Genomic DNA, 23,776 nt, shown 5'->3' on the forward strand with positions numbered 1-23,776 from the left:
CCTATGTATTTAGTATTGCTGGGTTAAAAGATATAGACTATGTTTAGGCTCCAGAAAGGTTTATAATAATTGCACCCCTATGGGACTTCCCTGGTGGTGCAGTGGTTAAGAATCCGCCTGCCAATGCAGGGGACACGGGTTCGAGCCATGGTCCAGGAGGATCCCACATGCCGCGGAACAACTGAGCCCGTGCACCACAACTACTGAGCCTGCGCACCTAGAGCCCGTGCTCCTCAACAAGAGAAGCCACCACAGTGAGCAGCCCACACACCGCAATGAAGAGTAGCCCCCGCTCGCCGCAACTAGAGAAAGCCTGTGCGCAGCAACGAAGGCCCAACGCAGCCAAAAATAAATTAAATTAAATTTTAAAAAATAATAATAATTGCACCCCTAGCCACACCTAAGATAATACTATTTTTCTTTTTAATCTTTCCCATTTGATTATTCACTGACCATTAACATGCCTTCAATGAAACCAAAGTAACAGATGTATAGGTAGATATTCAATGCTTTCTCCAAAATAAAGACCAATAAAATGTGATGAAACTGCTACCATCATTTCATTTACTGCAACAGGGATTTACTTTTCATTTCTGTAGAAAATACAACAAATTTACAAAAAAAAAAAGTCCCAGGGAACAAAGATTATAATCTTCAGTGACTAGAAAAAATCTTGCTGCTACTACTCTTCCCTGGTAAAGGCAGATAAGAAGTAAAGTAGTTCCTGTTCTTGTTGTGCTGTTTTGTACACAAGTTCAGTAAACAGAAAGGGAGGATGGTGGAACACTAAAGCCTTCTCCCTTGTCTGCCATTCACTATGGCTGCCCCCTCTGACTTCAGATAGAAAGCTCTGAGGAGTAAGAGAAGGAGCAAAACTAAGTTAAAAATTCAAAACCCTGACAGTCTGTCTTTCAGTGCTACTATTTCTAAGGAAGTGTAAGACTAGATGGGATAATGAAATTTAAAGGACAACAGAGATACAGAAATACAAGGAACAAAAATGAGAACAGAAAGTATATACACTGGATTTAGAGTCACAAACACACAGGAAATCTCATTTGTAAGTTTTACAAATACTACTTCTCATTGTATAACAAAACAATGCTTGCCTAAGATCCCTATTCTCATTTTTGTGCTTTATTCGTCATGACTCATTTATCTCTCAACTCCAGCCCACGTAGGAAAAGGAAGACTGGCACTGTAAGAGCTGGAGTCTGTCATTCTGCGTGTAATATATTGCCATGAAGAAAACTGCACCAAAATCAAAAGGACCATTCTGCTATTAGTTTGTAAGAGTTTTGGAAACTGAGAAATAATTTCAAAAGATTGGAACAGTTCCACAAAAACTCCCTAGCTTAAAGTTCTGGCCCCAAACAAGTAAACTTAGGAAAACTATATTTGTTATTTCCTGCATGAAGAATCTCACCTATCGATCTCTTCAAGTTTTTCATCTATCATTGGACCCATCCGTTGGCAGATATCTGTAAATACAAAAATATTTTAAAATCTTGAAACTAAAAACCAGTTTAAGTCAATTTCAACAATTTTGAACAACAGAGCAATATGCAACACCATGCAAAATACAAAGAGAATTAAGTTTATGCTAGAGAAGGGACTATAAAAGACGAAATTTAATACTATTCAGCACTAACATTAATATCACGTGACCAAGGCAAAGTCAAAATCAGAACAGAAATCCCACCATGTTCTCTGGAAGTACTAAGTTTGCAGACTGAAATTTGGAGTTACCTCAAAAATCTTAAAAATACCTAGAAAACTATTATTAGCTAAAGTAAAAGGAATTTGAGTCACCATGTATAAAATATGTAATTATGTACAGATTAGATATGAACATTTTTCATTTATTTAAGTCATTTCAAAATAAAGCATTTTATATATCTCCAAATGTAAACACTGATACAATAGCACAGTATTCTATATTCATAACCAGGCTTTCTTCCATAAAAAAATTTAATAACATTTATCCATTTATCACAGAGATTTTTCTCCCAATGGATTAAAAAAGGCATAAAGACATTTGTTTTAATTGTTTCAGATTTCTTAGAGACTAAAAAGACACACCAGCATGCATCAAATAACTGCATTACAAAGTTAACACAGATGATGTATAATTTTGACATTTACAATTATGACACAAGAGAATTAAAAGAGGAATAAGAATTTCTAACATTTTGACTCAATTAATATGCTGTTATTTCTAATTCTGTCCTTTTTTGGACTGCAAATTTTACTAGTGATATTACAGAAAAGCAAAGACTCCTTCACTGGAAAGGATAGGCAGTTTTATAGCAACATCTTCTAAGTAATATGTTTACTCATTTACTATACCAGTCTATTTCCCACCAGAGATTTCTAAACTCGGGAAGCAACCCAAGGCAGAAGAAATTTAAGACATTATAAATAGCTAAAACATTAAATGACATTAATCACTAATATTCACTTAGTACCTTCTAAGTCCAAGAGGTCTTGGGAGTCTGGTTTTGAATCTGTTGGATCTATACTCTGCAGTACCTGCAGGGCTCTATCCATCTTATCCTATAAAAGTAATAGGACACTTTACAAAGAGTTTTAATTTCAATGATAATAAAAATTACTCTTTCCAAGTATTCTCAAGGATAATACTTTTTTTTTTTTTTTTTTTTGTGGTACGCGGGCCTCTCACTGTTGTGGCCTCTCCCATTGCAGAGCAGAGGCTCCGGACGCGCAGGCTCAGTGGCCCTGGCTCACGGGCCCAGCCGCTCCACGGCATGTGGGATCTTCCTAGACCGGGGCACGAACCCGTGTCCCCTGCATCGGCAGGCGGATTCTCAACCACTGCGCCACCAGGGAAGCCCAAGGATAATACATTTTAAGTCTCGACAGTTTAACCATTAAACAAAAGAAAGATCCTACCTCATCTATATAAACAGGCTCAGGCTCTGATTTCTTAATTTCCTCCTCCTCATCATCAATTACATTCAATTTGTCCACAGCTGCTATGGAAACAAAGTAAACTTTAAGTTCCTTAGTATTTACTTTGGTATTTTAGTCATTAATTTATAAGTAGCCTGTGATTATCCATAAGAAAATGGAAACCTTTTAAATAATCATCACATTTCATAATCAATATACATTATTACATATGTTCACTCATTAATGCCACAACCATTTATTTAGCCCTTACTACATGCCAGGCATTGTTATAGGCATTGGAAATACACCAGTGAATAAAGCAGACAAGAATCCCTGCCCTGATGGAACTTACATTCTAGAGGAGCAAGTAAGCAATATTCATGGGAACTGTCATTACAGGCACTTTCCTGAAAACTGAGTGTTATCACTAGGGTGAATATATAGATAGATAGATAGATAGATAGATAGATAGATAGATAGATAGATAGATATGAGAGTAGACAGAGTATTATCTAATTAGCTAATTTCAGAGTTAAATCTATGAACTGCTTCTACACTCTTTCCTTGCTAAACTGAGTGTTATCACTAGGGTGAATATATAGATAGATAGATAGATAGATAGATAGATAGATAGATATGAGAGTAGACAGAGTATTATCTAATTAGCTAATTTCAGAGTTAAATCTATGAACTGCTTCTACACTCTTTCCTTGCTATAAAAAATTATTTTCTATATGTACAAAAAAATAGACTTGATTTCAACCTAACTTTGATAATGGTTAAAGTGACACAAAACAAAAACTTTTTCTAGGAAAAAGAAGGCTGAAAAATAACTTACAAAAATACATATACAAAAAACTATTTAAATGCTCACTAGAATAGTGCTATAATGTACTATATTTTAATAAAGTAAATTCTAGTAAAAAAATTATAATCAAAATTTATATAACCAAAGAACTTTTAAGTCCCAACAGTTATTTCAAATATTTGACTAACTTTCATATATGCCCTAAGGAGCAGAGCTCAGGACAACATGAGGACTTACTGAAAACCCCAAATATTTTTTCCTTTTAAAACTGCAGCTCAATCTCTCTAGCCTATGCCAAGGGGAAATCACCATAGTATAGGATTCCCTGACCATGGTCTATCAAGTTATTAAAACTAGTGTCTCCACTTTTCATACCTACTTAGAGAGTCAGACTGGAGGAATAAAAAGTATAAATAGTGGCAGAGTACTCAGTATTCATCTCTCTACCCTTCATTTTAATTGAATGCATCACCCTACCCATACAAAGATGATGTTACACACAGTGCAGAGAGCTTTCAATTTAAGTTCTTTCTCTAGAACTATAAGCATTAGAAGCAGTATGTCCAGCAGTGAATCAGTTAGTACAAGTACATTCTAACGGCAGACTGGCTGCCGTTAGTATCCTGGCTGTCACCTACTAGCCATATAACCTCAGCATCAGTTTCCTTATCTGTAAAATGAAGTAAGAAAAGTACCTATCTCACAGATTTATGAACATTAAACGAAATAGTGCAAGCAAAAGATTTGGCTTAACGCCTGACAAATGAGTGCTTAAACACCACTGAGCAGTTCTATTTTTGATCCTCACCATCATTAGTGTTATCATCAGCTATTCTTTACACTCAGCTCCCCCCAACTCCCTGCCTGCCTAACAAATGGAAGCTTTCTCTGTATGGTTGGCAGCAGCTGAGGGGAACGGTCTATGGCTGCAAAACTGAGTGAAGTTCTGAAGATCTGAACTAGGGACCTACTGCCTTGATTACATGACTTTGTTGTTCTGAGTTCACTAGGATCAAATCAAGGCGAGGAAAAGTCTAAAACTTATGCGTACTTCTAACCTCTGTAATCACACTCAGCACTTGTCAACCAGTTCTCCCAACCACCACCCCACCCCCGGCCCGCTTTGATACTGTGCGTCAGTGGTGAATAAAACAAATATTTTTTTTGTACTGAACAAACACATTCTGCCTCTTAAACCATAATTACATTGATTTAAATATTTACATGGTCAAGCACAGCTTATTTTATGCCTTAAATGTACCTCTGTAAATCAGCTCTCAAAGGATTTAAAATATAATGATAAGGAAATAACTCTTGGAATTGACCTGGGGTAAGTTAATGCCTTAATTTGGTAAGCAGTAGGTTAAACTGTATTGCTTATAAATAAATGATTTAAAACAAGAGTTAAATGCCAATCTACTTTATATTTCAAACCGAACCACAAAATTCAAGTTAAAAAAAACTTCAATAGATTTAACCTTCCCTCAGACTTAACTTACCTGCCTCAGGTTCTATGTTTAAATTAGTTGTTACAAAATTAGATGGGAAGAGTCCTATTCCTCTGTGATTTTCTCCTTTCCACCAATTGGCATCACTGAAAATACAGTACAAAAATGTCACTTGTTACTCTACATTTCAGTACACTAATGTCAAGAGTAATTAAGATAAAAGTTAAATTTAGCCTACTTTGACAATACCAGCTCAAATCCCACTATATTTAAATGTAGTTCTTAAACTTAATAGGAACTATAAAAAAGCACAAATAAAATAAACATCCATACTCCCATACTTATATTTAAAACCAATCAGCAATTGGTCATATTTGATTCTGGGCCTTAAAAAAAACCAAAACATTATAAATAACACTGAAGTTTCCTTTATCAACATCCCCAAGTCCCAAACTCACATCCATCCTTCATACCACCACTAACAAGTTGGTATGTCACCTTCCTTCAAGTGTATTTTTTATTCTTTTACTATATCTATATAGTAAACTCTATAGATATAAATAGCTATATATCTATAGATATCTATATACCTATAGATATCTATAGCCAGCTCTATAGATTAAATACTAGTCATTATAGATCTTTTAAGTTTTATGTCAATACTTTCAGCTCTTGCTTATTCCTTTTAAAGATCCATCACACAAACATGGCATATTTGATTTATCCATCCCCATACAGGCATACATTTAGGTTATTTCCAGTCTTTCACCCTTATGAAGATTGGGGCAATAATCATTCTAGATTTTAGGGTGCACATGCAACAATTCTCAGCTTATTCACAGACATGGACTTGCAGGGCCACAGAACATGTTACTAGTATTGCCAAATGTTCCCTAAAGTGGCTGTGGCAATTCACCATCCTTCTTTCCCTCAGCGGTGTGTGAGAATGTCATTTCTGCTCACACGTGTTAATTGTCCAATCAACACATGATGTCACACAGGAGAAATCATCTCTCAATGCTGTGCTCATCTGCACTTCTGAGCATCCAAAATGCCTCTTCTGTAAACTGCTCGTTCATACCTTCTGTCCATTTTTTGTTTTCCACTGGGTCATTTGTCTCTTTTCATGGATATGTAGGAGTTCTGTACATATTCTGAATAGCACTTGTTTGTCTGCATTATGCAAATACCTTCTCTCAAACTGTCACTGTCTTTTAACATATGCTTATGGTTTTCTTTTATTGCATGCTGTTTTCTGTTTCTATAATCAAATTTAGCAACCTTTTATGGTTTACGCTTTTTGTTTTTTTAAAATATTTATTTATTTATCTGGTTGTGCTGGGTCTTAGTTGCAGCAGGCGGGCTCCTTAGTTGCAGCACATGGGCTCCTTTAGTTGCGACACATGGGCTCCTCAGTTGCAGCACGTGGGCTCCTTAGTTGTGGCATGTGAACTCTTAGTTGCGGCATGCATGTGGTATCTAGTTCCCTGACCAGGGATCAAACCCCTGTATCGGACTGTGAAGTCTTATCCACTGCACCACCAGGGAAGTCCCTACACTTTTTTAAAAAAGAAATCTTTCTCTATCCTTGAACTCCTATTCTCCTATATACTTGTTTAATAGTTTCAGGTTTTTCTTTATATCCCTCTCCCACGTTTAGGTCTTTAATTTGTTTGGAATGAAATTTTATGTACTGTGTGAAGCTGAATCAAATTTTATTTATACTGCATAAAAAAACCATTCATCCCAGCAAAATTTACTTAATAGTACACCAATTTTTCTACTGATTTATGATAGCCTATCTTTCAAACAGCAAGCTGCTTATCTGTTCATGAGCCTATTTTTGGATTCCATCCTGTTGCAACAGTCTATATATTTATTTACGACAGCTTGTTAATATGCCTTGATACTTGGCAGGGGAAGTACCTTCTCTATGTTACTGTATACCTTCACATTTCCATATTAATGTTAAAATTAAAATGTTTTCAAGTTCTCTAAAAAAAGTCTTATTGGGCTTTTAATTGGAAATGCACTGCTTATGCATTAACAATGGAAAAATTAAATCTTTACAATATTAAGGTTTCTTCACCATAAACATGGTATCTCTCTCCATTTATATTTACATAAATATATTACATATATTTATATTCCTTTGTATCTTTCAAAGAATTTTATAATTTTTTCCATAAAGTCCTTATGTACCTTTGTTAGGTTTATTTATCCCTTGATCATTTATAATTTTGGGGACTACTGAGAATGACATTTTTTTCTACTACATTTTCTAAATAGTTGTGATTAAAGCATACCACTGATTTTTGTATACTGAGCTTATATCCAACAACCTGATGAACTCTTATCAGTTTTAACAGTTTGATCATTGATTCTCTTGGACCTTGTAAATGGACAACCACAGAATCTGGAAATGAGAATCTTGTCTATTCCTTTCCAAACACCTGAAATAGACCCTCTGGATAAGCCTTCTTTCCTAGATGCTTGTAACAGGTGTGATTCTGCTTTCTTCTGGACCCCAACGTTACCTCTTACGGCATTCACAATCTGCATCCCACCTAATTACCTCTAACTTTAACTCCCTTACTTTATTCTAGGTTTTATGAAGAAAGAACTGTGCCCTTGTTCACTTTTTTATTATAAACACAGCTTATTTACATAACATTTCTCAATAAATATTTACTGTAGCAAAGTAAAACGATTTTGTGTATCTACCCATTTAAAAATATACTAATGTATCCTTACTAAGCTATTTATAATGGATACCAAATACATTTGCAATCTCCTTTCATAGCAACAAGCTATTAGGTCTCACTCTTGCTAAATTTCGTCAACTTCTTTTAAAAGCAAAGTAAAACAGACTTAGGCCCAATACAGACAGATCTATTCTTTATTACAACTTTAAGTGAAAGAGAAATTGTGAGGGAGAGGCAGTAGCAGATTAAGAATTGCGGAGGAGCTGAGTATAGTTTTTGGTTGCACTGATCAAAGGTAATATAGCTATATCTCTTCGTAAAGTTTTCTTTTGCCAGTAATTTTAGTATATACAACTCCTAATGTAAATGCATTCAGATGACTGAATATTTGTTTCCCAATTGTGATAATAAACAATATTATTTAATACATTTTTAATCCAAGATCTAAAGAATACTTTATTACCAAATTTAACAAAAGAATAAGAAACTCACACTACCCAGTCTATTTTGAGAAAAAAATAACTAAGGTAGAAAAGGTTCTAGTATGATTTAAATACACCAAAGTCAAAAGCTGAATATCCGGCATTCTAAATTAAGGGTATTATACTTAATAACTTCAAAATATTCCAGAAATATTTAAAACATACCTGTCATCCAAAACAATAATAATTTCACCATGTTTAAAGGTGAGTTCATTGTCCTCAACAGCTTCAAAATCATATAAAGCTCTCACTTTCCTGGCAACTTTATTATCTGACTGAGTTTCTGCAGATGGATATAAGGGCTTTGTTTCTGTGTGCTGCTGCTTCTGCTCTTGCAATGATAATTCAATAGCTAGTTTGAAAAATTAAAATGCAAAAAACAAGACAGTCAGAATTAATTATTTTTTAAAACTTTTAATAAGAAATATTACATAATGTGCTATTTAATAAGAATAAATCAAGTGAATATTTTATTTGTCCAGTTAAATGCTAAACAATTAGCTTTTGTGGGGGCAGGCAGGGGAGAGGGGACAGGGCAGGGAACCATGACATTTTTTAAAGTAAGTTTTTGCTCATTCCTTATTATCACAGTCTGTCAAATACAGCAGCTATTATTTTTACAGCAAACAGATTGTGACATTATAATATGGGTAGCTTTCCATACAGGACAAGTCATGAACACATTTCTGTGCTTGACTCACAACTTTGGCATTAAAGAAAAGGTGAAATGTAATCTTGTCAAAGGTAGGACATTAAATACATGTTACTGACAACGATTATGAGTTCAATTAATCTTATATCACGTCAATTGTTTCTCTTACTTTTCAGACTCCACTAGTTTTTAGATTAGCAACACTAAATTACACGTGCATGATCCTTTCTTTACCTTTAGCTATATCTTCATCTTCTTTGTTTTTGTTTGATGACGTACCATTCTTGGCAGCAACTGAGACAGTCTGTAATGTATGAGTAAAATGAACACAACTACCTTTCCAAGGAAAACACAAACTCTATGATTATTCGCTCATGCTAATTAAAAAGTTAATTAAGTTCCACTTAAAAGTGAAGGTCTTTGTGTTAATTTTTTTTTTTTTTGCGGTACACGGGTCTCTCACTGCTGTGGCCTCTCACGTTGTGGAGCACAGCCTCCGGACGCACAGGCTCAGCGGCCATGGCTCACGGGCCCAACCGCTCCGCGGCACGTGGGATCTTCCCGGACCGGGTCATGAACCCGTGTCCCCTGCATCAGCAGGCGGACTCTCAACCACTGCGCCACCAGGGAAGCCCTGTGTTAATTTTAAGTAGTTGTTTTCAAGCACTAAAACAGAACATCAGAATTTTCAAGAAAACATTTAAAAAATCACAAAGGGCACGAACTGGCTTACATTTTGCATAAATCTTAGCCTCTGACACAGAACCTGGCATACAGAAAGTACTTAAATATGAATCTTTCCTGATTGCACTTCCTGATCTCAGTGGTCCAAGGTCTCTCATTCAGTGAGAGGTGCTACACTGCTAGAGGTGCAGGGCTACGCGAGCAGTAGAAGCAAGAAGCCATGATAATGACTGAAGAGAAGAGGAGGGAGGACACAAACAAAAGGTGCAGCTCTAGGCGTACATGTTAAGCCTCCTTTTACTACTCATTGTGTTTGAATGGTGTGGTGGTTCTTCAGGCATAGCAGAGGACTAAGGAAGGTCATGGTTAAACTTAAAGGCATGGAAGACAGAGATGTCCAGGATTCTGAACCATCAACCAGTTCTTTAACACAGATTTTTGAGAATGACCTGAAGAAAGGACAGAGCAGGAAAATGCTAGACTTTTATTACTTACAATGTTTTTATCTCAAAATTCTACCTTGAACCCTCAGGCCTGGTCAGCTATAAAGGTTCTTTTTGTGTCTTCAGTCTACAGTCCCAAATTTAAAAAAAATATACAGTACTTCTCTTAGTCTCTTTGCCTAGCCCACATCCTGGAAAACAAGAGGCACTGAGAGCAAAAGCCAAGACACAGTTTTTCTCCTACAGATGAAAATAAACAACCTACTCTGTAACTCACCATCCCTGCTCCCACCCCTATGCTACTAAAGCTACCCCTACATCCCCAAATAAATTTCTCATCTTATAGTTCATCCTATCTTATATGTAAACTACACCATTCACTCCAGGCATATTCATTCTTCAACAAACAGGTCTTGAGCTTTCTGAAGTCCATGAACTGGTTCATGTCATTCCTTTCTTGATGACATCTTTACTCCTCTCTACATACTGAAATACATTCCAGCCTAAAAATTCTACTCTGCACCTTCTTCACCATCCCAATCTGTAGTTAACCTCTCCCTCCTGGCATCTAGCTTGTGTACCCCTCATCCATATTTGTCACTTATAATTAGTTATTTTTCAAATGTATATAGTTACCCTCCAAATTGACTATAAATTTCTTGAACATAAGGGCTCTCTCACACATCTATGCCTTTTGCATGACTCTACATTCAGAGTAGCAATAAACAGATTATTTATGGATGATTCACTTCTCAAAGTTCTCATTTGTAGAAGTAATTCACTTGACAATTACAGTGTCTACTCAATATAAGGCACTATGCTAGACAGACTCATGTAGAGTGCAGGTGAGCAATGACGACTAAGATAAACCCTGCCAGCTTTTACCCAAGGTATATACCTTCAAAATACTATAGGGTCAACCATGAGTCTGAATGATCTCTTACCTGAGAACCTGCTGAAGGAAAAGTAATTCCTTCTTCTTTCATAGATTTAATAGTTGCAGATATCAGACTAAACTGAGGGTCCTTCTGAAATTCTTCTGACCACTCCACCATTAAAGATTTCAGTTTTTCACATACTTTAGGATGAGCCTTTTAAAGAAAAGGCAAAGAAAAAAATTGTTAAAATAAGTACTTGAATTATTTAACAAAGAGAATTACCACCAAAATTCTCTAATTTTATGAACATCAACAAAAGTCTAGCAATCCTTAGCCTAAATGAGCACTTGATAAATGCTTATTTACATTTTAATACATAGTTGTTTCTTGGAAAATTACCCTTTTTGAACATCAATGTTTATGTCTTATACAATGACAATGAATCTATTATATTCAGAGGTTATTTCTTTTATGTTTTCTTAATATTCTCAATATTAGATTAAGCTTTTTGTATCAACTAAACTAAAATTCTGATATTTTTGCCACTAATAGCATGAGAAGAGTGCTTCAGAGCTTCTAACAGAAATAAATTAATAACAACCCCATCAAGAAGACCCTCTCCACCCTGCTCTAAAATAAAGGGCCCCTTTGCTCACCATCTCTAATGGGAATCAGGACAGAATGGTGGTTAGTTTGGATTCTGAAGTCACAGAAACCTGGATCTGAACATCAACTATGCCACTTAGTAGCTGCATAAACTTAGACAAGTTACTTAACTTCTCTTAAGTCTGTTTCTGCATCTATAAAATAGGAATGATAAGGGAATCTAACTTTTAAGGGTTGTTAAGACCTTTAAACAAGGTAGCATACATAAAATGCTTAAAGCAGTGACTGCTAATCCTCAATAAAGATCAGCTATTATCACTCAATAAAGATCAGCTTTGGGGAGGAAAACAGTTTTTGGTGCTACAAATGTAAACAACACACTTTAGAACAGAAAGTTTTTTTCATTTCAAATCTATCTAAAATGATTTTCCTTACTATACCACTCTACTAAGGCTTTATATAGTTAAAATAACATAGCATACATATTTTTTAATGACTTAAATTTCTTCTCTTTTTAAAATTTACCTTATTTTTTATCACAGCACGTACTTCTGTTGCAAAATCACGGGAACATACTTCTAAATGAAATATCTTTCCACAGTTTGCCACACAAGCCCCAAGAAGCTATTAATTAAAATAAAAATCAATATACAAATGTTGAGATATTATCTTACTTAACTGAAATAAATACACATTTAAAATTTGGGTCAAATAATAACATGACTTTCACTTACAGTTAACGCCTGCAGAGCAACATGAGGAACCTTATGATTTACCCTTTTCATTATGGCTTTTAGGCAATCTTTTGCTCTAAAAAAATGAAGAAGGTTAAGTGTTAAAAATTTCAACTCAAACATTTACTTTTAAATTTAAAGTTATTTGGTAGCAGAATACCTTACACATACACCTGCAAATGTCACTTCATTAAAGGACTAAATCTATAAAATGATCTTACACAATGTTTTGCTCAGACTTGTAGAACTTAAAAAAAAAGAAAAGAAAAAGAAAACTTGTTGCAAAGGTTGTACATTCCAAAATCAAAAATGAACAGCCAAATCATTTCAAAAAAGGTCAGTCAACATAAGGGAACAATATCATATAAATTACCTTTTCATTTCTTCAAGACAGACTGAGCTTTCACACAGCAAATTCTTATCTTGTGGGAAAAAAAACTAGCAAGATATATAGTCTCAAAAGATTTAAGTATAAACATGCATGAATGCACTTTGAAAAGCTGTAACGTTAAAACAAATGCTTTCATCAGTCTTCTAAACTTCTAACGTATAATCAGTTCCACTTGACTGCCCCATTCCATCCCCAAAGCACCATTATTTATATTCATTTTTTTCATTATGATTTATTACATTTACCTTTTCATTATTGAAAGCTCTTTTTAGTATATATGTATTATGTTATTATATTTATCTACTTCATTATTAAACATGTATAAGTCACAGGGGAATTCCCTAAATAATTAAGTCTATTCATTGTTAACATGTGTCCCTACTGTAACAAGGCTTTAATTATGCATTTTAATATTTCAAGTTTTTGGTCAATTCTTTTCATTTGTTCTTTCAGGATGAGGTTAACCACATAAATCCAGCCACCAGCATGTCTTTACTTTTATCACCCAAAAGGAAATAGTAAAAATCCCATTTTCCTTCCAAAGTTACATCAGGATAAGAGACACAGATTATTAAGCTCCTAGACATTCAGTGGGCATGACTGGGCATCTTACCCATTAGGAGTGCTTCCAACTTTGTCACATATGTCCATAATAAGACTCCAATCTTCTGTAGTGTTGTACTCATTTGTGGCCTTTTCTATAAGAGATAAGCACACATAAAAATAAGGATGTCTTGCATAACAATAAATACCAAGAAAGACATAAAAGCAGCAAGAGAAAAGCAAACAGTTACACACAAAGGAACTCCCGTAAGACCATTAGCTGACTTTTTGGCAGAAACTCTACAGGCCAGAAGAACATGGCACAATATGTTTAAAGTGATTAAAGGAAAAAACCTACAAACAAGAATACTCTAGGGCTTCCCTGGTGGCGCAGTGGTTGAGAATCCGCCTGCCGATGCAGGAGACACGGGTTCGTGCCCTGGTCCAGGAAGATCTCACATGCCGTGGAGCAACTAAGCCCGTGAGCCATGGCTGCTAGGCCTGAGCGTCCGGAGCCTGTGCTCCGCAACGGGAGAGGCCACAACAGTGAGAGGCCCGCATACCACAAAAAAAAAAAAAAAAAAAAAAAAAAAAAAAAAAAAAAGAATACTCTAGCCAGCAAAGATATCACTCAGATTTGAAGGCAAGATGAGTTTCACAAACGAACAAAAGCTAAGAGTTCAGCACCACTAAGCTGGCTTTACAAGAAATGTTAAAGAGACTTCTCTAAGCAGAAAAGGCCACAACTAGAAATAGGAAAATTATGAAAGGAAAAATCTCACTGGTAAAAGCAAATATATAGTAAAGGTAGTAGATTAACTACTTACAAAGCTGGTAGGAAGGTTAAAAGACAAAAACAGTAAATTCATCTATAACCACAAGAGTAATTAAGGGATACAAAAAAACGAAAAATATGACATAAAAAAATTAAAAGTGTGTGTAGGGAAATGTAAGGTGGTTAGAATGTTTTTGAACTTAAAGTCATCAAGTCGGGACTTCCCTGGTGGCACAGTGGTTAAGAATCCACCTGCCAATGAAAGGGACATGGGTTCGAGCCCTGGTCCTGGAAGATCCCACATGCCATGGTGCAACTAAGCCAGTGAGCCACAACTACTGAAGCCCACATGCCTAGAGCCTGTGCTCTGCAACAAGAGTAGCCAAAGCGATGAGAAGCCCACACATCACAACAAAGAATAGCCCCTGCTTGCCTCAACTAGTGAAAGCCTGTGCACAGCAATGAAGACCCAATGCAGCCAAATATGTAAATAAAATAAGTTAATAAAAAAAGAAGTCATCAAGTCAAGAAATATACGTATGATTTTATATATATATGTATATGTCTTGATATATATCTATATGTTGATATTTATAAACTTCACGCTAACCACAAATCAAAAACCTACAATAAGGACTTCCTTGGTGGCGTAGTGGTTAAGAATCTGCCTGCCAATGCAGGGGACATGGGTTCGAGTCCTGGTCCAGGAAGATCCCACATGCCGTAGAGCAACTAAGCCCATGTGCCACAACTACTGAGCCTGCGCTCTAGAGCCTGCGAGCCACAACTACCGAGCCTGTGTGCCACAACTACTGAAACCCATGCACCTAGAGTCTGTATTCCACAAGAGAAGCCACTGCAATGAGAAGCCTGCGCACCACAAGGAAGGACAGCCCCCGCTCACCACAACTAGAGAAAGCCTGTGAGCAGCAATGTAAACCGAAAGCAGCCAAAAATAAACAAATTAACTAAAAAAAAAACCAGCCCAAAACCTACAATAGATACACATACAAAAAACAGAAAAGAATCCAAATGTAACACTAAAGATGGCCATCAAATCACAGGAGACAAAAGGAAAAAGGACAAAAAAGAACTATAATAACAACCAGAAACAATTCACAAAATGGCAGTAGGTACAAACCTATCAATAATTACTTTAAATGTAAATGGACTAAATGCTCCAATCAAAAGACATAGGGTGGCAGAATAAATAAAAAAACAAGACTCGTATATACATGCTGCATGCAAGCAACTCACTTTACATTGAAAGATACATACCAACTGAAAGTGAGCGGATGGAAAAAGATATGTGTTCCATACAAATGGAAACAAAAAGAAAGCTAGGGTAGCAATATGTGTATCAGATAAAACAGACTTTAAAACAGACTGTAACAAGAGATAAAGACAGACATTACATAATGATAGAAGGATCTATCCAACAGAAGATACAATTGTAAATTATGCACACAACATTCAAGCACCTAAATACATAAAGCAAATATTGACAAACATAAATGGAAATATTGACAGTAATATAATAATAGTAAGGGACTTTATCACCCCATTTACATCAATGGACAGATCATCCAGACAGAAAATCAATGAGGCAACACTGGCCTAAATGACACAATAGAGCAGATGGAACAAACATATTTAGAACATTTCATCCAAAAACAGCAGAATACACATTCTTTTCAAGTGCACATGGAACACTCTCCAGGAAAGATCATATGCTAGATCACAGAACAACTCTCAATAAATTTAAGAATGAAATCATACCAAGCATCTTTCTCTGACTACAGTGGTATGAGACTAGAAATCAACTACAAGAAAAAAACTTCAAAGAACACAAACACATGGAGGCTAAACAATATGTTACTAAATAACCATGAGACACTGAAAAAAAAATCAAAGAAAAAAATAAAAAGTACCTGGAGACAAATGAAACTGGAAACATAATGATCCAAAATCTTTGGGACACAGCAAAAGCCGTTCTAAGAGGGAAGTTTAGAGCAACAGAAGACAGGCTCAGGAAACAAGAAAACTCTCAAATAAACAACCTAAACTTACACCTAAAGGAACTATAAAAAGAAGAACCAACAAAACACAAAGGTTAAGAGAAGAAAGAAAATAAAGACCAGAGCAGAAATAAATGAAAGAAAGACTAAAAAAACAATAGGAAAAAAATCAATGAAACTCAGAGCTAGTTCTTTGAAAAGATGAATAAAATTGATAAAACTTCAGACAGACTCAACAAGAAAAAAAGAGAGGGCCCAAATAAATAAAATCAGACATAAAAGAGAAGTTATGACTGACAATGCAGAAATACAAAGGATCATAAGAAATTACTATGAACAATTGTATGCCTGTAAAAGGGGCAACCTAGGAAAAATGGATAAATTCCTAGAATGTACAACCTCCCAGGACTGAATCAGGAAGAAAAAGAAAACATGAACAGACCAATTACCAGTAAGAAAATTGAATCAGTAATTCAAACAAACAAAAACACCCTCCAAGAAACCAAAGTACCAAAGTCCAGGACCAGAGGGCTTCCCAGGTGAATCTATCAAACATTTAATGAAGAGTTAACATCTATTCTTCTCAAAATATTTCAAAAAACTGAAGAGGAGCGAATGCTTCCAAACTCATTCTACCAAACCAGCATCATCCTGATATCAACAACAGACAAAGAAATCACACAAAAAAAGAAAATTATAGGCCAATATCACTGGTAAGTATAGATGCAAAAATCCTCAAAAACATATTAGCAAACAAAATTCCACAATACAGTAAAAGGATCATACACCACAACCAAGTGGGATTTATCCCAGTTATGCAAGGATGGTTCAACATCCACAAATCAATCAATGTGATACACCACATTAACAAAGTGAAGAATAAAAATCATATGAGCATCTTAATAGAAACAGCTTTTGACAAATTCAAAATCCATTTGTTATAAAAACACTCAATAAAGTGGGTATAGAGGAAACATACTTCAAAGTAATAAAGACCATATACAAAAAACCCAGAGCCAACCTCATACTCAATGGTGAAAAGCTATAAGTATTTCTCTTAAGATCAGAAACAAGACAAGGATGCCCACTCTTGCCACTTTTATTCAGCAGAGTATTGGAAGTCCTACCCACAGAAACCAGACAAGAAATAGAAATAAAGGGAATCCAAATTAGAAAGGAAGAAATAAAACTGTCACTGTTTGCAAATGATATACTATATGTTGCTTTTCTATACGTTAACAACAAACTATCAGAAAGGAAAATTAAGAAAGTAATCCCACTTACAACTGCATTAAGAAGAATACAATTCCTAGGAATAAATCTAACCAATGAGGTAAAAGACCCATAGTTAGAAAAGTAGAAGACACTGAAGAAAGAAGTTGAAAACAACACAAACAAATGGAAAGATGTCCTGCGTTCTTGGATTGGAAGAATTAATATTGTTAAAATGACCATACTACCCAAGGAAATTTACAGATTCAATGCAATCCTTATCAAAATACCAATGGCATGTTTCAAAGAACTAAAGCAAATAATTCTAAAACTGGTACATAACCACAAAGACCCCAAATAGCCAAAATAACCTTGAGAAAGAAGAGCAAAGCTGGAAATATCACACTAGCTGATTTCAAATTGCTAAAAAGCTACAGTAATCAAAACAGTATGGTCCTGCCATAAAATAGACACATGGATCAATGGAACAGAATAAAGAGCCAAGAAATAAACAACACACTTATATGATCAATGATCCATGAGAAAGGAGGCAAGAATATATAATGAGGAAATAAATTCTTAAATAAATGCTGTTGGGAAAACTGGAGAGCTACATGCAAAAGAATCCAACTGGACGACTTTTTCACACCATATACAAAAATAAAGTCAAAATGGATTAAAGACCTAAATGTTAAGACCTGAAACCATAAAACTCCTAGAAGAAAACATAGGCAGTATGGTCTCTGACATCAGTCTTAGTAGTTTTCTTTGGATATGTCTCTTCACGCAAGTGAAACAAAAGCAAAAATAAACAAATGGGATTACATCAAATTTTAAAAGATTTGGCACAGTGACGGAAACTATCAACAAAACAAAAAGGCCATCTACTGAATGGGAGAAGATATTTGCAAATGATATATCTGATAAGGGATATCCAAAATATACCAAAAACTCATACAACTCAACATTTTAAAAAGCCATCAACCCAATTTAAAAAATGAGCAGAGGAAATGAACAGACATTTTTCCAAAGAAGACTTACAGATGGCCAACAGACACATGAAAAGATGCTCAACATCACTAATCACCAGGGAAGTGCATATCGAAACCACAATAAGATACCACCTCACACTTATCAGAACGACTATCATGAAAAAGACAAAAAATAACATGTGTTGGCAAGGATGTGGAGAAACATGAACTCTTGTGAAACTGTAAATTGGTGAGCCACTATAGAAAATGGTATGGAGGTTCCTCAAAAAATTAAAAATAGTACTACCATGTGATCCAGCAATTTCACTCTGGGTATTTACCCAAAGAAAATAAAAACAATAATTCTAAAAGATATATGCACTTCAATGTTCACTGCAGCATTATTTATAAGAGCCAAGATATGGAAGTAATCAAAGCACCCAGCAAAAGATGAATGGATTAAGAAGATGTGGTGTGTGTATATACATGTATGTAATGGAATATTACTCAGTAATATTCTAAAAAAAATGAAAAAAATAAAATTGCCATTTGTGACAACATGGATGGATATAAAGAATATTATGCTAAGTAAAATAACTCAAAGAGACAAATACTGCGTGAACTCACTCATACGTAGAATCTAAAACACAAAACAAAATGAAACAAATCGGAACAGACTCAACAAATGGGTGGTTGTCAGAAGGGAGGGATTTGGCGGGGGGGGGCAATAGATGAGGGGACTATTTTAAAACTTCAGTTTAAAAAAAAATAAGCCACAGAGATAACAATACAGGATTAGGAATACGGTTAATAATCCTGTAATAACTTGATATGGGCACAGATGGTTACTAGACTTATTATTATGGTGATTTCATAATGCACCCAAATGTCAAACCACTATGTTGTACTCCTGAAACTCACAATATTTTACATTAACTATACTTCAGTTAAACTACAGTAAAATAAAGTAAAATAAAAATACCAAGAAAGGCACAGTAGTTAAGATTGAGAAGTCTTACCTTTTCTTTTGCCAAATATAAAAGTTGCACAGAAAGATTTCAGACAATGAGTACTTTTACTAATTTCAATTTTAAGTTGTAAAATTAAATGTGCTAAGGTATACCAATAAAATGTCTTCTAAATAATTAAATACTAAATAAATTTCAAATGATCAATAATTCTACCAAATTCTTATTTCAAAGAAAGCCTTAAAAATGTGTTACAATATAAGGAAACATGGAGTGAACTATTCACTGAAGCATTTTTTAAGAGCAAAAAGGAAAATGGATTAAGAAAATATTGTAAATTCATACAATAGAATGTGAAAATGAGTTATAAAGAACTGAACTGTCCAAAAATCTGTAAATCTCAAAATGATGATTTGTTTGGCTTATGCTGAGTTTAAAAAGCTAATAGTATATATAACATTCACATGAACTTGCTAAACTGAGATATAATGCACATCCCAATACGATTCACCATTTAAAGTGTACAATTCAATGCTTTTAGTATATTCACAGAATTGTGCAACTATCACCACTATCTAACTTTAGAACATTTTCATCATCCTAAAACTAAATCCCTAACCATGGGAAATCACAGCCCATTCTCCCCCTAGACAACCACTAATCTACTTTGTTTCTATACGTTTTTTGGACTTCACATATAAATGAAATCATATAATATACAGTCTTTTGTAACTGGCTTCTTTTACTTAGTATGTTTTCAAGGCTCATCCATGTTGAAGCATGCATCAGTACTTCATTTCTTTTTACAATATTGAATAATATTTCATTCTACAGATATACCTCATTTTATTTATCCGTTCACCAGCTGATGAACGTTTGGATGGGGTTTTCTTCGTGGTTTTTTTGGCTAAGTTTGAATAATGCAATGCTGCTATGAACATCTGTGTACAAGTTTTTGTGTGGATATATGTATTCATATCTCTTTGGCATATACCTAGGAGAACTGCTGAGTTGTATGGTGACTCTGTTCAATTTTTTTTAGGAAATGGCAAACAGTTTTCCAAAGCAGCTGTATCATTTTACATTCTTACTAGCAATATATGAATGTTTCATATAAAATTAAAACTTTATGTTTTAAACATTTAAAAGTATGCTCTATTCTTTAGATATACATATATAGACAGTAAATATATTAACATATGCACAAGAATGATAAACACCAAACTGGAGGTGGATGGGGAATTGAAACAATGTACAGGGCTTCCCTGGTGGCGCAGTGTTTGAGAGTCCGCCTGCCGATGCAGGGGACATGGGTTCATGTCCTGGTCTGGGAAGATCCCACATGCCGCGGAGCAAGCGGCTGGGCCCGTGAGCCACGGCGGCTGAGCCTGAGTCCAGAGCCTGTGCTCCGCAATGGGAGAGACCACAACAGTGAGAGGCCCACGTACCACAAAAAAATAAAAAATAAAATGACGTACACAGGGACTTAATTGTATTTGTAAAGTTTTGTTATTAAGTTGCAAAGTGAGTATGCAGAAATTCTTTATTTTATTCTCAGTATCTTTTTTGTGGTCTGAAATATTTCATGATCAAAATAAAAATTAAAATGTAAATTTTTAAAAAGCATGGTCAAACTATAATAATTTAATTATGTAGCATGTTTACTCTAACTTTTACAATTTCAATATCAAGAAAGACAATACAATTTTTTTCTACTAGTATAGAGAAGTGGGGATGTAAAAACTAGCACTTTAGAAACATTTTCTTTAGGTCTTTTTCCCTTTTAATAAATATATCCTATAATTTCAAAAACAGACAAATCTGGGTACTATATACATATACATATACCCTTATATACATATAAGGGTACTATTATCACTATGATAAGCAGGAAGGATGGCAGGAATCTAGAGTAGTTCCTTTTTTAAAGGGAAGGAATAGTAAAAGAAACCAAAAAAATAAACAGGCTTATTAGCAAACAGCTATACTTTGCAAGTAGGAAAGAAAAATACAGAATCCAGTTGACCTCAATTAAATGCTGTAACAAAACTTAAAAATCATGCAAATTGCCTAACACAATTTAAGGATAAAAGGCAATTATTCTGACATACGTGATGAAATGACAAGTCAGAGACTTTAGAAAAGTAATATATTTTTGCCTACCATAAGTTCTAGACTCAAGCACCAAGCTCTGTAGGCGGAAACATCTACTCAGGTCCAGCTTCTTCCCTTGTACAAAGATGACTAACTTCTACAGGGAAAGTCAGACCCGGCTATATTTTTCAAAGGTTTAAAATACTTAACTATTTCTTAATTATATATCTAATAATTCCAGTGAATTCCAAAGTACAAACAAGAAGAAAAAAAAAGCAAAAATCTTCTAATTCTACAAACCTCTTGGAAAACTATGATGCATATTTTCCCAGACTTCTTCCTATATATGTATATGGAAAAATAATAAAAATATGTGTAAAACTAAATAAAGTAGGCTTGTAAGTATAAGGTGTCCAAAGAGAGCACCCAAAAACTGATAACCACTTCCCTGCCAAATGAACAAGTTGAGAAACAAAACAAAGAATAAAACATCACTGTCATTACTAATAGAAGCTTTAGGTGTGCTGGACAAATGGGATTGCTAATAGCCCCAGAGGTAGACGTGTTAGCACTAGAGAGAAAAAGAGCTCTCCCTCATGGGTGAGCCCCTCCCTGCACAACTTATTTCATGAAGAAATCACTCAATGGCTGTGGAAAGAGTAGCTAGCTGCTATGCTGACAAAGGGCATCAATAGGGCCAGTTACTCTCTAATTTACCAATCAGATAAGATACTGTGATCATACTGAATGTATAATTTCCTAACCTGCATTTCCACTTATAATAAACATCTCTCCATGTTCATAAATATATGTCTATACTAACATTTTTAATAGCTGCATGATGCACCACTGTATACAGTGTGGCCACAAAGTGCCTATACAAGCTAGTGAGAAGTCATCAGCAAACTATAATTTTAAATACATCAAGTACTCAGCCTCTCTTCTTTGATACACTTACTGTTACCATTCATACTGATGTCCCACGTAGAATAAATACAAAATAATTAAAAGAGGTCAGGACTTCATGCATAGGCCTTTCTGTAGATGTGTCATAGCATAAACAATCTTACCTACTATCTGTCTCTGCCACTGTTACTCTTCCTCCACCCAATCCTCAGAAGCAATGTAGACTGCATTATGGCAGGAATTTTTTGGGGTTTTTTTTTGTTCACTATTATTATTTCCAATTCATAAAACAGTATTCGGTGCACATAGCAGGTGCTGAGTAAATATTTGTCGAATGAATGAATGAATGAATGATGCTCATTGCTCCTTCATATCCTATAACCCTGGTACAATGGCTGTAAAGTGGGAAACAATAGCAGAACTTCTGATTATATGAACTCTAATAGCCTTTAAGAGGCCCCATGTGCCCCCAGTGAAGTCTGTGCAAACTTCTGGACCAGTTAAGAGCTCCACCGCTGAGCAGACATCAAGGGGCTGCACAGGATCAAGCTTCAATAGCAACAACCTGTGGCAACAAAAGGCAACAGCGCTAGGGGGCTTAAGAGGGAGGTTCCAGTTCTCTGCTTGTTTACTAAAGAGGAATGACAATACCTCTGGGAATTTCAACAGGCAGACAAGGTAAGTGCGGAAGGGAATGCCTGAGAGGGAGGCAAAGGACTTCTTGTACAGTGATATATAGGTGACTAACTTTTTACCTTGAGTCTGAAGAGCAAATCACATATATTACATATGACTTGCCAGCTTCATGCTCAACTCTTCTCTCTGCTTCTAATGGATGGGGTTTTGTTTTTGTTGTACAGATTGATCTTTTTTTAAAAAAAAATGTCATTTGGCAATGTTGTAACTACCTGAGATTAAACATTCACCCATTTATTTTTCTGTATATATATATATTATTTCTCATTTACAGGCAAATCCTTAGTCTTTCTGAAATTTCATTTGGCACACGGAGTGAGGCACAGATAGAAAAGTATTTTTATAAATTATTTTCAGTAGTTCTACATCTAAGAATCTATCCTTTCCTCTCTGATCTGAGAAGCCAGCATCATCAGTTACCAAATTTCACTAGTACATATGTGTATGAGTACAAATACACACACTCACACCCACTCATGCCCACCCCCCACATGCAAATGAGTCTGATTTTGGACCATCCAATAACCTACTTATTTCTACTAGAACTCAACTTTTAATGATTGCTTTTTCAGTTTTGGCCATGTGATACATAATTAAATGTGAAGCCTTTTCAATACCCCTCAAAACCCTTCCAACAATTTCAAAAATATCTAAAGTTTTTACTTGATGTAATTCTTATAGAAAATGGAAAAATCCTGACTTAAATACTCTATCCAGCATAGTTTACTTTCTACAAATATAGGACTCACAATTACTCTTTTCAAAAAGTATAAAATCTAAAGACTTTATAATGGCCTGCCAAAAAGGATTTCATTTTTCAAGTGAATGAAGTTAACAGTTAAATTATGT

At 35.0% G+C, this 23,776-nt stretch overlaps 1 protein-coding gene across 2 annotated transcripts in view; it reads right to left on the reverse strand.

Annotated features, from left to right (window-relative positions):
• STAM2 (signal transducing adaptor molecule 2) overlaps positions 1–23,776 on the reverse strand; it is a 54,887-nt gene that overhangs the window by 12,469 nt on the left and 18,642 nt on the right. Inside the window, exons 2-11 of one of the 2 annotated variants that reach the window (XM_059052300.2) lie at positions 13,358–13,442; positions 12,354–12,429; positions 12,145–12,243; positions 11,080–11,226; positions 9,243–9,312; positions 8,522–8,708; positions 5,221–5,315; positions 2,914–2,996; positions 2,469–2,556; positions 1,427–1,481 (exon numbers count right to left, since the gene is read on the reverse strand). In XM_059052300.2, coding sequence (XP_058908283.1) covers positions 1,427–1,481; positions 2,469–2,556; positions 2,914–2,996; positions 5,221–5,315; positions 8,522–8,708; positions 9,243–9,312; positions 11,080–11,226; positions 12,145–12,243; positions 12,354–12,429; positions 13,358–13,442 — 985 coding nt within the window. The remainder of the gene's footprint in view (positions 1–1,426; positions 1,482–2,468; positions 2,557–2,913; positions 2,997–5,220; positions 5,316–8,521; positions 8,709–9,242; positions 9,313–11,079; positions 11,227–12,144; positions 12,244–12,353; positions 12,430–13,357; positions 13,443–23,776) is intronic. The other variant, XM_059052301.2, reaches the window with a different exon arrangement.

The sequence above is a fragment of the Kogia breviceps genome, chromosome 2 (genome assembly GCF_026419965.1).
Source record: "Kogia breviceps isolate mKogBre1 chromosome 2, mKogBre1 haplotype 1, whole genome shotgun sequence".
Classification (NCBI taxonomy): domain Eukaryota; kingdom Metazoa; phylum Chordata; class Mammalia; order Artiodactyla; family Physeteridae; genus Kogia; species Kogia breviceps.